The following is a 17,671-nucleotide window of genomic DNA, read 5'->3' on the forward strand; positions in this document are numbered from 1 at the left end:
GAATCAGCCCAACATCAATTAGTTCATGGATGCATGCATTATAGACTGTGTGAGTGTGGCGGCTTTGGCGACAGCTATGTTAATGCCGACCCTGTAGGAAATGAAGATTCAGGGCAGAAAAACATGGGACATCGAGGCCACGTCACACATACATGTAAGACTAATGTGAAGAAGATTGTCTTATTGATACAGTAAATAATACAGTGTTGTTGAGACTGTTAACTGCATTAACGGTGCAGTTATAACATTATATATTTATTTTTTTCTTCAAGATGTTGGGAAAACTGCGGTGGCAAAATAGCCAAGGTTGAAAAATGTAGTGTGTGTTTATATTTGTAGCATAATTAGCAGGTGTCTGCTGAGCGGATATGACTAAGCAGAGATGGATAGAAACGGCAGGTACATCCAAAGACTTGGATCCAGTCTGATCTTGTTTCTTTGTTGATGTTTTGCTCAGTTTTATGCAGATGCTGTTTATCTTCTAGAGAGCATCTCCAGTGAGATAGAACTAGTTCAGGATTGGAAATATTGAGCTCATTAAAAAGAAAAAAAAGATTTGATTATTTTCATAATTTTAGCAGTGAGCAGGTTCAGGTGGGGCCTGTGATGTTTGCAAAACCTTATGTGCTCTGATGAATACAGAGTGTAAACGCTTCACATATGTCCTGATAATTAGCACCATTACTGTCTGTTTACTCATTATATATTAACCAATCAACACATTAGGATAATTAAAGGAAGCAGGTTAGGAAAACAGGGCAATGCTTTGGGCAATCATTATTGTCTATGCTCTTGTCAGACTTTGTAGAGGGAACAGTTTTTTTGTCATTATCTGAACATATGGGAGCATGCAGCCCTGTTGAATTATGAACATAACTTGACTGACACGCAGCCATTGTCTGTGTAGCCACCGTGTGCTTGGAGGAAATGAGAGGGTTAATTAACTGATGGGTGAGATGCTGGTGGAGCATACGGGGTGATGGAATAGCTTTTGAATTATGAAACAGCGGAATGCTGTGGCTGGTGGCGTCCGGCCATATGTCAGTGTATGCCTTCTCTGTCTAGCTGGGGACAGCTGGTCAGATTGCTCATGTTCAACTGAGTTAGGGGCCAATCAATCAAAATGGGGCAGTTTGTTAGGTCGTTTAAGTGGAGGAAAGAATAACACAGAGGAGTCTATTGTGAGTCTATCACTTTAGTGCCATTAGGGATTTGTCAAGAACTGTTAACAGATATGCAATCACACTCCAATGAAATCAGTTGCACCGCTTGGTATTTAGAAAGCTGAATAGGTTTGTAGATTAAAAATAAAAATTGAAGGATTTTTGTAAGTAGAAGGATTAAGTCGATTATAACAGACAGTTTTGAGAAATCAAAATTATTCAAACTTTGACTTTTCTTACTTAAATTAGTTGTTTTGCCACCTATTGTCAGCTGACCAATACATTTTATATACTTTTAAAATGATTTTTTGTAGTAAACTAGAAATCACAAAAAAAACAACAACAGTTTCTTACAGTTAACAATTAGTTTCTTCTGAATGCAAAAGAAAAAAACAGTTTGTAGTTAAGTGCGTCTGTTAAGTTTTTACAGACTTATCAAAGGAAAACTTAAAGTCTCTGCCATTATCCAGAGCTAAAGAATTATGCTCCATAAAAGTAATCTGATTGGATAAAATGCTTGACTACTTTATGCTGGAATGCAAATTGAATTTTCTACAACTTTTCAGACTTCACTAAATTAGGTTTGGCTTGTGTTTTTATCATTAGTTTTAGTGAATTTTCAATTTAAAGGATTTATTTTGACATACAAAAAAGAACAGAACCAATAAAATGCCAGATGACTACACAGGCCTCATCGTCTGTGTGTTTCTGCAGTGTGCATGTGCCTCTGGGTGGCTGTCTGTCCCATTTGCAGGTCTGCGATGAGGCTTTTTGTCATTTCAGATGCTCTGAAGATACATTATACATATGTTGTGTGATTCTGGTATAAAAAAGGGCCTGTGTGATTCTGGCATTTTCTATAAATTAAAAGGCTTTTGATAACATCAGTTATAAGAAATATCAAAGGCAGAGGATTGTGCCAAAGCAGATATTGCCTTCACAGCATGACATGATGGAAATAGCTGGCTATTGTCTCAGTCTCTGCTGGACAAAAATGATATGGTCACACTGATCAATAGTCTCTGTTACACATGATGTATCTCCCATGGCTGTGGCTGTCTGCTTTGCTCCATCTGTCCCCGGCTGTTGCATATTTCTCCAGCCCCTCTCGCTCCCACTTACAAACTTGATGTGCTTGTTTTTCCGGAGCTGAGTATGAGTTCCCTTGAGAACGGTGAACATTTAGGCACAAAGATGGCTTTTGCTACCTTAGAACTACTCCCCTGATGAAATTGATGTTTGTTTGAAAAGGATGATTGTGTGAAGATTTTATTATCCTTTATGTCATGCACACTTTAAACTTGACATACACACATAATTCTGCAAATTAAATGTAAATGTTGCAGCTTTTCCTATTTAAAACGTGAATTTTGCAGCGCAAAAAAACAAAGAGAGCCACTGAGTTGAGATAAGAGTGAGTGGGCGGTGAGCAAGTGATTGAACAGTGCTGGTCTTTTTAATCTGCTCAGAAAAAAGACGGAGAAACGATGCTTACCAGTCTGTCACTGCTATAACTTATCTCAGAGACCATCCCTGTATTAATTGTTTGTTGCTGATGGACCATGAAATGAACAATTAGGTTGGGACATCAATACATTTCACACTTTGATGCTGATGTGTAATACTAAGTGAAGTGAATCCTAATAAAAGCATCATTATGCAAACATTAAGCACCATTGTATTATTTTACTATTTCTTTTAGACAAGGTCTGCATATAACATTAGTCTTGCATTTTGCAGGCAGATTTGTGTTGTGTATGGATTAATCGGGATATGGTTTGTTGCCATGTGAAATATGGATTTGCACAAATTATTCTGTTCTTGTTGTGTTTAACACACTATCATGGCTTTTTTTTAGCTTAAAAATGTGATTTTAATTCCTTTAGAATCTTTTAAAGCAGATGAGATATTTAGTATGACCTAATGAAGAATATATTAATTTGCAGATCTTAAAAATAATCACAAATTGGACAGAAGTTTTTAACTCCCTAAGCTATTTAATTTAATTGAATTCAATTCAGTCTAATTATACAGCACCAAATCACAACAACAGTTGCCGCAAGCCACTTTCCATTGTAATAAAATAATAAAGAGAAAATCCCAACAATCATATGACCCTGTATGAGCAAACGCTTTGGAGACAGTGGGAAGGAAAAACTCAATTTTATAAGGAAGAAATTGGTTTGCAGAACAAGGCTCATCTCTGTGACCAGTTGGGGGTGAGGGGAGGATGACAGGACAAAGACATGCCGTGGAAGAGAGACAGAGATTAATAATAAAAAACTATACAATAAATGTTATCAAAGTGTTTTTATACATTCATAATCCATAATCTTGTAGTTTTATGTGCTTGTAGGTCCTCTCTGTGTGTCTGCAGAATATCATTTACTTACCTAGCAGGCAAATCCACTTAAAATTGGTCTTCTTTGACTTTTTTTTTTTAATTTTCTGAAAATATGATTGAGGTACAAGTGTTGGTCATTTAGTCCTCTCTTTCTTTCTCTCATTATTGTTTAAGGAAATGATTTTTGTTATTTTGAAGTTTGTTAAAATGTCCATCCACTATAAATCAGTTAAATGTTTTGAGGAAAATCTGCTTCTTTGCTGGATAAACTTTGTCAGTTGTTGTTTACTTGTTTATTTGTTGTTAGAAAGAAAAAAAAAATAAGAAAAAGATCATATTTTGGAATAGTTAGTAAATCTGTGTATTGCGGCCTACATAAAGCATCCTAATGTGTATACGTATGGCAAACCAAGTGAGCAGATTCTCTCTGTGTATCAATTCCCAGGTCTGTATGGTGACAGGAAGACTGAGCTGTGACATATAAACAGCTCGCCACAAGACCGTCTGGGCTCAGCAGGAAGTATCTCCATATCTACTTCCAGGTCATCCTCAGACGTCATGTGGACCAGATGCCTGCTCTTGATCTCAACCTTCTTTTCCCCCATAGCCATTGGTAAGGGACACACTACTCATTGCACTGCCCTAACCAAAAAAGGAGAAAAAAAACTACATTTAATTTGTTAATTGAAATGTGTTGTATTGCTCAATTATTACTATTGCTACATTAAAGATTTTCAGTCAAATATCTATGTGACTAAAGTCCATTTGGCAAAAGCAAGAAAAACGTTTTGGTCATAAAACAGCTGTTGATTATTTTAAGCTATAGTCTGCGTTTTTAATAACTGTATTGATAAGAGCAATAGGTAATGTTAGTTAATTTTATAACAGTCACAATTGTCTGCTAAAATAAAGGCTTATTGCTGGACTTCTTTCAAAAAACAAATAGCATTTGTTGCAAAGAGCTGTTACTCAGCAGGCACAAAAAAGCAAGGATACAAATGAGTCTTGAAACAACACAGATGGGATAAAGGAGGCCGACACACAGCGGATAAACAGACAAACCAACAAAGGGATGCACAAGACTACATACAGCATGGGCTGATTACAAAGCAAGGTGGCAACTGTTCAATTCAAGTTTACTTATAAAGCACCACATGACAGCAAGAGATGGCTCAAGGCACTTTATATTATAAGGTAAAGACCTTGCAGTATTCATGAGAGAACCTTAACAATCAAAGGACCCCATATGAGCAATTAGTTTGCAATGGTGGGAATGAGAAACTCCCTCTTAACTGGAAGAAACCTCCAGCAGAACCGTGCTATAAGCTTATCAAAAATGAACGTGATGAGTAGAGTAGAAAGAGCGTAGGTCTCCCCAATCCAAACTGGGAGTTAGTTTGACAGGAGAGGGACCTGATAGCTGAAGGCTCTGCCTCCCATTCTACTTTTAAAATGTCTAGGAACCAGAAGTAAGCACCGTCTGAGAGTGAAGCACTCTGTTAGGATAATATGATACTATGAGTCTTTAACATATGATGGGGTCTGATTATTCGAGAGTTTGTGTGTGAGGAGAAAGATTTTAAATTCAGTTCTGGATTTAACAGGGAGCAAATGAAGAGATGCTAATACAGAGGAAACGTGGTCTCTCTGTCTATTCCCTGACACCTGATAATAATGAATTAAGATTGTCCAGACTTGAAATAATGAATGCATGAAAAATAGACAAGTAAAGATATATAAAACAAGAGTGAAACTAATCAGGATAGCGCAGACAATCATAAAGGAGTGAAGAGGCAAAGGCACAGGAGACACACAAGAAAAAGCAATTACCAAAATAAGACAGTAAGTGGAAACCAGTAGGACAAATGTGTAAACACATAGACCAGACAGAGATGGGCAAGATGGGGAGACAATGAGGACACCATGAAAATATGAGCATAAGAAAGAATAACAATAAAACCAAAAATAAGAATCAAAACTCAGGGCACCATTTTATTGCACACACAGAAATTTTTCACACGTACAAAATGTTCAGTGCAGATGCAGTCCAGTAGGTCAACTTTATATTTCCTCCTTTCCTACATGACTATAGGTTTAAAAGACTCTGAGAGGGAGCTCTGGGAACTCGGTCCTATTAATAGCTCCTGTCACTCACATTGTGTAACTTTGTAACATGCACTCACGCACAAACACTCATATGTATCCACATTTTAAATAGATGTAGGTCTCTACAGCAAGTGATTCCTGGACCACACACACAAACACACCATCAAGCATGTACTTGCACCAACGTTGCCAGAAATCCCACCTAAACACTAATGGATGCAATTAAAAGGCACACAGGGAGTGCTTATAGTCAGGCATATAAACACCAAGGGCTTGGTTTTGCAGGAAGAGATGAGTTTCAGTTAAATATATTTGCATCGATGTCTAAAGAATGAGTTGATGTATGCAAAGTATGTTCCTTTTGCTTTGTGAGGAAACCTGTACAGCTGAAACAAGGACACCAGCTTGAGGGCACACAACAGCAACCACTCAGTCTTCTCCACAGACCCATATTATTTTAGGATTGTTCAAACAAAAAGACATTTAAACGTGAATCTGGGAATTATTTTGGTTGTTTTTTTTTGTTTGTTTGTTTTTTGGATTTTTTTTTTTTGGCAGGGTTTTACGGGTTTTTTATACGCTCTATTGGGTGGAGGTGACTGACTGAAGAACATCCAGTTTATTTCCTTTAAGGAACTTGTGTGTGAAGCATTTGCACTGTGAAGCTCTGTCTAATCAGTTTTGCAGAATTTGGCTTATTCTGAGCAGAGGGTCTAGGCCTGTACACTTCAGAATTCACCCTGCTACTTCTATAAGCTATCACACTATCAGTAAACAGTAGTGACCCAATTCCACTGGCAGTCATACATGCTCATGCCTAACCCTCCACCATATTTGACAGATGATGCAGTATGCTTCGAATCATTAGCTGCAACATCATCAACATCTGCAAAAAGCAACTGCTGTTGCAACTAGAGACTGAGGTACAACACATTGAGTGACCTACAACACAAAGACGTCAGGTCTGAGGGGGAATGTCATCATCCCCACTCTCCAAGACTGGGCACCAAGTCCTGAAAACAACTGGTAGATTAAATGCAAGGGCAGCTGACCTGAAACAGAAGACCATGGCTAAGCTGGGAACCTATAACTCTATAAGATTAACAACAGCCACAAGGAGCGGTATCTTCCATGGAGAAAAAGACTTGTGGCCAAGATCAAGGCAGAACAAAGGGACGTTAGCCAACTATCTGCAGGAAGGAGTGATGAAGTGTGATGGCTTCTGGTATACCTTTTAAAGCAATTAGCTTGAACAGTTATACCAGAAGCTGGGAGAATAAACCAAGTGTTCTCCACTGAACCATCCAAGTTATACTCTTGTGCTTCACAGGTAAAGGTGTGGCTGGTTGGGATTAGCTGAGTATGAATTATTGGCAGTCCGCGGCAGTGTCATCATTTATGTCATCTCCATTTAGGTAACCAATCTGTGTCTGTCGGTCTTCTGGGTTCACTAGTCACCATCCAAGAAAAATAAACAGCACCAGACTCTGGCATGATCCACACCTACTGGCTCAAGGATTTACTTCATTTTGTGAGCCCCTGGAAGCACAAATTAACCAGTTGCTAATGGATGAGGTGTACCCGGAATGGCTAACCGGAGGCTGAAAAGGCCTGATCGCCATGGAACCCCAGAAGAGTACACTAAGCGGAAAGAAGGAGGCTGAGGACTAGTGAGTGTCAGAAACACTATCCAGGAAAGAAAGAACAAAGATCCATTAGCACACAGACAGATGGCCACAACTGATCATGTGCTTAGTAAATACCTCAGGCAGCAGAAACCCAAGAAAGAAGAGGCATAAGAAGAGGAAGCATCATGGATGGACATGCTACTGCATGCCATGGTCTCACTGGCAGGTAGAAGAAGGGTGTGATATTAAAAAATCCTAAATGGCTAGACAAAGCTGGACTGAAAGACAGCATGGAGGCACTAATTGTGGCAGCACAGACACAAGCTCCAAGCGCAAGATTGATGGAGGCTGGGGTCTACCACACCAGGCAAGATCCCAGGTGCAGGCTGTGCAAAGATGCCCCGAGATAATCCAGCACATAACAGGGTGTGAGATGCTAGCAGGCAGGACATACATGGGACCCCATAACCAAGCGGCTGACATAGTATACAGGAACATCTGTGCCAAATATGGCTGGAGGTTACTGAGGTCAAAATGGGATACACCCCCTGGTGGTTGACAATGATCAAGCTAAGCTATAGATATATATAGATAGATATATGAATATATCTATATATATATTGATAAAACAATGAGGGTACTGCTAGCCTTAACCTTTAGAATATCTTATGCACTTAAAATAAGTTGTTTTCCCTGTAACTCAAAGCACCCCACATTTAAGACATCAGCATTGGCCAAAAGCTTTGGCAATTCAAGTGAGAGATCACCTTTTAAATCTCTCTCCTCTTTCCTTTCACCCATTCCTTCTTTCCATCTATCCACCTCTTTCGCCACTCTCTTGTTCTTGGCCCAAATGTAAAAATCAATATCCTTTTGTTTCAGCCCCCCGAGGCAATAAGAGTGTCTGAATAAGACTGTCCATACTGTCTGTTGCTGCCAAGTTTCTGTCACCACTTACACAACTAATGACAGACACATTAACATGGACTTGCCAGCTCACACATTATTACATGTAGTCAAAGACAGACAGCTAAATATGTGCGCATAGTGTGTGTGTGCGAGTGAATGCATGTGTATCAGGTGACAGAAATATGTGTAGAGGGTCCTTTGGAGATGGGTTAAGCACAGCAGCTTTATAGGTGAGGCAGCTGATATAATAAGATAAATTAAAATGTGACAGACGAGACAGGATGGCATGTACGAGTCAGTTCATTTACTCCTGCTTACAAAGGCAGAGTGGCTTTTAATGGGAATACAGATAGACCCCTCATTTGAATAGTGTGTGTGTGAGTTTGTGTCATAATGCTTGCTTCATACCCAAAGGGGACCCTGTAAGGCAACACTGTAAGACATCTGATCCAATGCTAGTCTAGACAGCTGCCTTACGATGCTGTTTATTGATCCCCGCATGCTCCAATTAACCCTCACTTCAGAATTTATATTCATGCTCACAGAGTCATGATGCAGCCATTGAAAAACTAATAAACTGACACTTACTTTCACACAGTAATGACCCAGTGCACTAAGACCCCCTGCTTACACAGACAAAACTGCATGATGCCCTGTTAAATCCTCAGCTACTTTGGAGACACACATCCTGTCTGAATGTGTGCTTAAGGTCTAATCATAGCCTGCAGTGGTATACATACGTGTGTGTGCATGTGTCTGTTCATTAGAGAAGACATTTTCAGTAAATGCCACTTATATATCAGTCTTATCTCTAAGCTACCTCCTGCCATTATCAATGTTTTTCCCTCAGGTACCAACACCACACTGATATTGGCTGGCTGTGAATTTCCACCTCTACATTCCATCACTCCGAGCATTTGTATGCATGAGTGTGTGCGTGTGTGTGTGTGTGTGTGCGTGTGCTTCCGTGCTTGTGTGTCTGTGATGTGGTGAAGGGCAGTATTAAGTTGAGCCCGGGCACAGTGTCATTGAGCTCATTCAGATTCTTTGCTGCATTTGTGTAACCATGACGCTTCTCTAACCAATGAGAGAGCCAAGGGAGGGTGGACGGGGTTACTATGGTTACCATGACAGGGAGCGTTGCCTCACTTTACACAGATGTTGTATGTCTGTGTCTTTTTAATTGCTTTTGTGTCCGTACATTCATGTGTGTATACATGTGCTTGTTTCTCTGCTTTTAAGAAATGATTTGACAGGATATGTTCTTCCAAAAAGAGCGCTGGGTCTGGCAAGCTTCCACATTAGTTTTGTGTAGATTTAATAAATGTTATTAGTTTATTCAAGTGGGAAATGCATAATATGTCTATTGCACCCTGTATAGCAAAAATTCTCAGATGGTCTAGATGGGCAGTGCTATATATATATGTGTGTGTGTGTGTGTGTGTGTGTGTGTGTGTGTGTGTGTGTGTGTGTGTGTGTGTAATAAAATCTGCATTATTATTATGGAAAGGTTAGGTGGATTCAGACATGGGCAATACAATTGAGCACCTCAGAAGAATAATCCATGCGACACAAACACCCAGAACCACACCATTATTGTCACTGCACTTCTATGTAATAGCTTCAGTCACATGGAGGTATGTATAAGGTGTTTTGGCAGGACATGAAAATAAAGAATGAGAGAAAGGGGAGAAAAGTCCAAGCAAGGAGCAAGGAGAAAACTTTTTTTAAACTATTTGTGTGGCATTGGGGGGCTGGCTGGCGGGGACTAACTGGAATCCACAGGAAGCAAGGATTAAAATAAAAGAAGTGATGGAATCGCGATAACAAGAAGAATCCAAAATCATGACACTGTTAAGAATACTTTTGATGGGAAGAGTTTGCCTTTCTTCTGATTTTTGCTCATTTTGTTTTTAGATGAAAGGGAGTTGTGTGGCACAAAAGCGTCCGCCAGTGAAGTAAAAAAAATATCAGGAATGTTCAGTAACTTCAGACTCATTGAAATTAATGACATGTTCCCTATTACAGTACAGTCGTAGTGGATGTTTGCATCACATTTGCAACTTGTGAGAATAATTAGGCATTGCCATCTTTGAATATTATCTGCAGCACTAAATATCTGTTGAAATTGCCAGGCAATTACTCTCTATCTAGAATGATGTCCAATACTGCTAACTGCAAAGCACTAATTACCAAGTCAGTTCACTCGCGACAGTGGACGTGCCCTTATAAGAAGTCTTTTGTTATGCTATTGTTTTCATATAGTCTGAATAATTACGTCTATATGACAAGGGTACAAATGCAATTCAGTTGAACACAGCCTATTCTTGAATAATTCAGGCCTTGCAGTCCAAGTAAATTAAAGATGGCTCTACCAAAACGTCTGGAGTATTTCACCAAACAAAGACTTAATATCAATACATATGTCTTTCTGTCCAGTTTATGGCCGTGCCCCCATCCCCATGGCAGTAGTCCGCAGGGAGCTGTCCTGTGAGTCCTACCCCATTGAGTTACGCTGCCCAGGCACAGATGTCATCATGATTGAAAGTGCCAACTACGGCCGCACTGATGACAAGATCTGCGACTCGGACCCCGTCCAGATGGAAAACACGCGGTGCTACCTGCCTGATGCATACAAGATCATGTCACTCAGGTCAGTTTGTATGTACGTGTTTGAGTGAATGTGTGATGTGTCATTTTCTAAGAACTGTAAAACCAAAACTGACAACCACAGTGAACATAATTAATTCTTTGTGTTGCTTTGTTAATTAAGTTTGTCCCATGGTATCCTTTTGGTGCGTGTTGAAGGCTGACTCATGGCACAAAGACAGAGCCAAGACAGGAACAGTCTGAATTGCTTTACTTACTCTAAACCCCAGAGATCCTATCTTTAGTAGGTGTATTGATCCTCATTAAGTACAGTGGTATGAAAAAGTCTTTGCCCCCTTCCTGATTTTCGATTTTTTATATGTTTGTCACACTTAAATGTTTCAGATCATCAGATCAACAAATGTAAATATTACACAAAGATAGGGATGGGTATCGTTTAGGTTTTATCCGATACCGGTGCCAAACAGGTACTTTTGAAACGGTGCCGGTGCTTAAACGGTGCTCAAACCGGTGCTCAAACCGGTGCTTAAAGAATGGAGAACACAAAATTGGTCTGAAAACCTCTCATGTTCAGCTGGTTTTTTTTGTAAAAAGATAACAATGTTAGCCTTTTCTGCAGCTATAGGGCATATATGGTATCACTCTTGGCTGGAAGCAGTGCTTAAACAATGGAAAAAACACAAACTTTGTCCAAAAACCTCTCATGTTTAACTGTTTTCCACTTATTCTTTGGTCATTTTAGCCTTTTTGGCCAGGTTGAAGGGAGTATCTGCCATCAAACAAGAAGGCAGCCGCATGTAACTACGACGGTGTTTGCTAGTTCACCTTACATGCATTAATGTAATAACGTGGTTAGCCTACTCAACGTAAATTACACACGAACAACATTAAGCTACTCACGCAGAGAAGAACGGCTGCTGCTGCCATCATCATCCTCATCATTTCTGCTACACTGGCAGGGCTAGGGGCCAGCACTCTCCTCTTCGGGTTCTTGGGGGATGTTGCTAACTCCAGGTCCGATAACAGGCAACCCACCCGCAGTAGATGTGCTCGATGTGAGGTCTCGCAGCAAGCTATCAAATACGGCGCATTTCTCGGCTTTAAAAAAACCCCGCTATGCGTCGCCAGGTGTTTCATCGGATTTCAGGTGTTACCTCCTTTGACAGTATCACAGTATCAGCTTAAAGCACTTGTTGCAGGCTGCTGAGTTTGCATATTTTGCTGTAAAGTACAGCCAGACTTTTGACCGCTTTGCCTTGGGCATTTTTAATCTGTAGCTCTGCTCTAAAAGAACGTACATACCTGGACCCGCCTACTATCCTCGGAAACGTAAAATGATTGGCTAGAATTCAAAGTGTATGTCATCTCAGGAAAAAAAAGCACCGAAATAAAGCACCGAAATGTGCGCTGCTTTTCGGTCTGGTTACTACCGTTTATGTCAGAACCGGTACCCATCCCTGCACAAAGATAACAAAAGTAAACACAAAATGCAGTTTTTAAATCAAGGGCTTTATCATTAGGGGTATGGCCCTGTGTGAAAACTTGATTGCCCCCACCTTGTTAAATCATGAATAAACTGTGATTAACCATGTCTTTTACAACACTAAGTTTCCCTCCCACTTTAAGGCCTGATTACTGCCTGTAATCACTTAAACAGAACCTGTCTGACAAACTGAAGCAGACTGAGAAATGCAGCACAACATGTCACAATTGAAAGAGATGAGAAACAAAGTCACTGACATCTATCAATCTGGAAAGGGTTACCAAGCAATTTTGAAGGCTTTGGGACTCCAGCAAACCACAGTGAGAGCCATTATCCACAAATGGCGAAAATATGGAACAGTGGTTCCCAGGAGTCGCTGGTCAACCAAAAAGACCCCCAAAGCGCAGCGACAACTCATCCAAGAGGTCACAAAAGGTCAGAGTTTCTTATTCAACAATAAGAAAGTTACTGGGAAAAATACCCCCCATTGGAGAGTTCAAGGAGAAAACAGTCACACAAAGACTTGTCTCACATTTGCCAGAAAAAATCTTAATGATCCCCAAGACATCTTTGAAAATACTCTGTGGACTGAAGAGAGAAACGCGGAACTTTTTTGGGAGGTTTGAGTCCCGTTACATGTGGCATAAAACTAACACAGCATGTCAGAAAAGGAAGTTCGCACCAACAGTAGGGCTCCCACAAACGATTATCTTGATAGTCGACTAGTCACCGATTATTTTTACGATTAGTCGACTAATCAGATCGTGCATCCATTGGACGTAAAATGTACAGCTTATCGCACCAGCCTGCATCTGCTCTTGTATAACTATCATTAGCTTACAGCTTGAAGTGTTTAAGGTATGTGCTAACTAAAAATAAAGCTAAGATGATAGTTTATTAAATTTTAATGAAATTTGCAGATTGTTTCAGTGAAGTTTAATAAACTCCTTGCTATCTAAAATATAACGGGACACCGGAGTATATTCTCACACTTCTGATAATCAGTTGTCTGCTTGACGTTTATTCAGCTGTGTAAAAACTATAACTTTAATCTCAGCCAAACCGATTTACTCAGGAACAAATAAAATACTAAAAAAAGCCAAACAATAACATTTTTAAGTTATCTAAGTGACTTATATATGTTTAACCTGAGTAGCGAAAGACGGCGGTGGGTTTGAAAACGATTTGCCGGGAGTCCGGTGTTCTCACGGGCTCTAGTGAGCCTTGCCCCCGGCTAGCTATCGAGCTGGTGGGTAACAGACGTCTCCGAAAACGTCGAAGCGCTTTTGAAAATATGTGGTATCTTGATAAACTGAGCAGATATTTGAGGTTTACACAGTTACATTCTCGCTTGAAAATATGTTAAACGTTTATTTTGTGACCCAGAAAGAATAATAAGAGTAATATTAAAACTAACTAGCTCCTGCCGTTATTGGAAACTGAGCTGGGCTGCGCTATGAATTCTGGGACAGAGCTACTTCTTCTTCGGGGTTTAACGGCAGCTGGCATCCTTGTACATGCAGTGCTGCCATCTTCTGTTTCAGTCCGTTATTACACTCTTAAATCCTACTACTTATTCCTGCGTCTTTTGGGATCTTACAAAGCTTCAAACGACGCGTCGACTATTAAATCAGTCGTCGACGATTTTGATAGTCGACGTAATCGTGACTAGTCGACTAATCGTGGCAGCCCTAACCAACAGTAAAATATGGTGGTGGTAGTGCGGACCTGGAAGATTTGTTGCAGTTAATGGAAGCATGAATTCTGCTTCTACCAAAACATCCTGAAGGAGAATGTCCGGCAATCTGCTGTTGACCTCAAGCTTAAGCGCACTTGGGTTCTGCAGCAGGAAAATGATCCACCACACCATGCTCAAAATCCCCCCTTGTGTTTTTTTCCCACAATACACTATATATACATCAAGTTCTGAATTAACTATGAATTTACCCACTTTCAAGAAGTTTACACCAAACAACAGAGGCATAAAATGACAGAACTGCTAAACTGTAATGGGGGAAAAGGACAATTGTGACAGATTATTTATAGAAACCAGTGTAGTCTTATCAGACAATGGAAGTGACTCAGGTGACACTTCTCCTGCACATCTCTCTGGTGTGCCTGCCTCCTCCTCTGAGGGTGCTGAAAGGAACACAGCAATCTCAGCGTCTGCTCCATGGAAAATTATCATTGAACAATAGGCTGTAATATATGGATCGTTTAAAAAAAACATTATAATGATATATTATGCCATACAGCATTTTATGTCATAATACATGGAGCTCACAAATTAAGGCTTCAGCAAATTTTCTTTACTTTGTAAATTTTAACAACTGATTTTTCCACTTTTTCTGTGTTTGTGAAAAATACAATATTTTATATTTGGGCTGCAAAATAATAATAATAGATTTTCATATCTCCTTTCCTCACTTGAGTCTATACTTAACACGAGTGAGTGCTGTTTTAGTTAACATCTAACATGTTCAGGTACTTTGCTCTGATTATCCTAACATTTATTTGGTGAGTAGCAGAATAGAAAAGAGAACCCAGCTTGTGATTTATTTTACCGGAAATGGTTTTTAATGCTGTTGTGGTCTCTGCACTTTACATATATTTTGTATTTGGCAGGTAGTTAGTTAAAGCTAGTTGGCAAATGATAGCATGACAAAAATAGCAATAAAGGGAAAGCACCGTGCTCTGTAATGAGAATGTCTGGCTATAAATAATTCATTAATGTCACCATTAGTATCTGGATTTTCCAGGTCCTGTGTTAATCTCACTTTCAGTTCTCTTTCTTGCTGTCCTATTATTTTCTCTCATCTTTTTTCCATCTCAATATTGCTGTCATCTTTCCCCGTCCGTCTCCCTGCTCTGTTTCTCTATCAAACCACCTGTCTGTGTCATGTGGTGGTGCTCTCATTGCGACTGCTTTGGCCTAGCTTGGTCTCTCTTCTCGCTCTGGCAGCTGAAGCTTGTGTGGCCACTTTCCTACAGCCCTTTCCATCCATAATTTATACGGAAGCGCGCTCACACACACATGGCTTCTACCACACACAGCATACACTGCCCAGGGGCTACACCAGACTTTAAGCTCCAATTAGCAGAGCCAGAGGCCATACTTAATCTTGAGGGATTCTCTGTGGAGGTGACTCAGACCGGAAACAACTGTTTATCACATATATTTGTGGTGAACGGTTTGCAAGTTCCAAGATGCCGCGAGTCAGCCTTTGTGTCTACGTGCACAATACTCTGCAAAGCTCGGATATGCTCTTGCATACAGTGTGTCCATGTTTGGCATAAATGCTGACAGTGAATTTTTTAATGTGTGCTCATGCACATGTTCGTTGTGTGTGTTTTTGCATGTTAACGGGCATTGAAGGCTTCAATTTCGAGTTTGACCGGGGATGTGTGTATGTATATACTTTCAACTCTTCCCATACTCTCACATCCATTTTCTTCAGTCTGTTTCAGCCTGTCTTGTTTCCACTCTCTCATTGCCTCTATGTCTGTATCGTCTCTGGCTTTCAAGCTCCGCTCAACTGGCTGATAAAATCAGAGCATGTTCCGCCTGCCCAGTGTTTCCTCAGTATCACATTCTCTCTTTGTTTTCCTCTCCACCACTCTCCAAGGCCAATGAGTGTGTATGTATGAGTGTGTGTATGTGTTTGTGAATGTGTGCATGTGTGTGTGTGTGTGCTAATGTTTGTGTGCGTGGATGTGTGCGCCTATACCACATAATTGGTCTTGATATCAAAGCCTCATATCTCCAGAGGGTCTCACAAGGCTTCTCAGGCAACCTAGAAAGGACCTGATACCGCTGCATTTCCCAGATTATCTCCCCATTGGGATACACTGGGTTGAAGGGGAAACGAAGCCGTGGCCATGAAAGTTACGCTTAATCTGTTTTAGTGATACAGTGGCCTCAGTTCAGTGACTCACTCTGTTTTATCAGGGTTTGAACAGAGGCACCTTTATTTGAAAACGACTACTGAAAATCCTTTGTTTTAAGGTCTCTGCAGCTTAATTATTTCTTTTTTTAGGTTTTACCTTTGATATTAAATTAAGGCATTGTGAGTATAATTCAATTTTTCATTCTTTGTTAGACTCACCCCACTGGCACTGCACTTCATACTTATTTTCCTAAATGTCAGGATGAATTTCACAGTACCGGTTAGTGCTAGGGTGTGGCTGGGTTGCATGCATATGTGTCACAAGTGACTTATATGAGGAGACATTTGATGGTTGAGTGTGCAGTTCTACACCGGGAGAGAGCTGCGAGCCAAAATGCCGAAGTGCCTTCAGGGATAGTGATTTATTCACATAAAAATGACTTGATGAGTTCTCTGGAGATGCTACAGAATTGGACCAAGTACCTTTCAGCACATTCTCTCAGATTTTCCCTCTTAATCTCACACACATGCATTCGCGCACTTGAGGCTGCAAGTGTCGATAGTGTGAAGAATGTGTGGACGTTACACACGGCCACACAAACTCTGTTTTGTTGCCTCTGCCACAGCTATCGTGATAGAAAATTACTTCTGGACTTCAAACAGGCTTTCCCTCGATACCTCCATACCACCTTTCCCACCTTGTCACCTTGTTGGCCCTTCAGCCTTTTTTTCCCGCTCTCACCTCTCTTTTTCTCGATTGCTCTCGTTTTCTCTCCCTTTCCATGCCTATTGAAGACGCCTCTCAACACAAAGGGAAGGCACTTTGACAAGAGAGACAAGGGTGGGGAGTTGTTCTCCCTTCTCCTCTGTTCCCCGTCTCTTTTGGATGTGTTAAATAACAACATGCTTCATTTATTATTCTCCCATCTGTCACCCTCTTGATATCTCAATTTTTGTCACTCCATTCTTGGTATTTTTTTTCTACTCTCTCCTCATTCCTCAAATTGCTTCTCACCCCCTGTTTCCCACCCTCACTGTCACTCTTCCTTTCTCACTTACCATCTGTTTTAGCTTTCATTGGCTTTCCTGTTTTTCCATTTGCTTTTTTCTTTCCTCAACTCTGGGGAGAGATGAGGTTGAGGCTAAAATGCAAAGCCTTATAGGTTACATGTTTCCTGTCTTTTATAGTGAATTCTATATTTTGTCCCTGTTTTGAACCAGGATGCTAGGGGTTGACGGCCAGAGTGACAACCCAGGTCTCCAGATGAATCCTTCAGTGTGTCCCCAAAGATTCTAGGTGCACTATGGCTGTAAAAACACATATTAACACCACCACTGCGTACTAACATGCAGATGAAGGCACGCACATGCATATGTGAAAGCACGTGGCAGCTGTTAAATGCATACTCACACTCTCTCTTGCCCACACACATACTGCGCTCAGAAAGAAATAGAGAGTTTCTTCTTAGTTCTTAAGCCTGCTCAACTTCTCCTTCTCTTTAGAACTGCATCTAAGCCTTCAAAGCTCCAGGCTAGTAGTG

The 17,671-nt window shown here is 40.4% G+C and overlaps 1 protein-coding gene across 1 annotated transcript in view; it reads left to right on the top strand.

Moving 5' to 3' along the window:
* Window positions 1-3,302: 3,302 nt before the first annotated feature.
* adgrl3.1 (adhesion G protein-coupled receptor L3.1) overlaps window positions 3,303-17,671 on the top strand; it is an 87,919-nt gene continuing 73,550 nt past the window's right edge. The window contains 3 exon segments of the mRNA XM_026170822.2: window positions 3,303-3,985; window positions 3,988-4,120; window positions 10,590-10,803. Coding sequence (XP_026026607.2) covers window positions 3,896-3,985; window positions 3,988-4,120; window positions 10,590-10,803 — 437 coding nt within the window. The 5' untranslated portion in view covers window positions 3,303-3,895.

The sequence above is a fragment of the Astatotilapia calliptera genome, chromosome 6, assembly GCF_964374335.1.
Source record: "Astatotilapia calliptera chromosome 6, fAstCal68.1, whole genome shotgun sequence".
NCBI classification, from domain to species: domain Eukaryota; kingdom Metazoa; phylum Chordata; class Actinopteri; order Cichliformes; family Cichlidae; genus Astatotilapia; species Astatotilapia calliptera.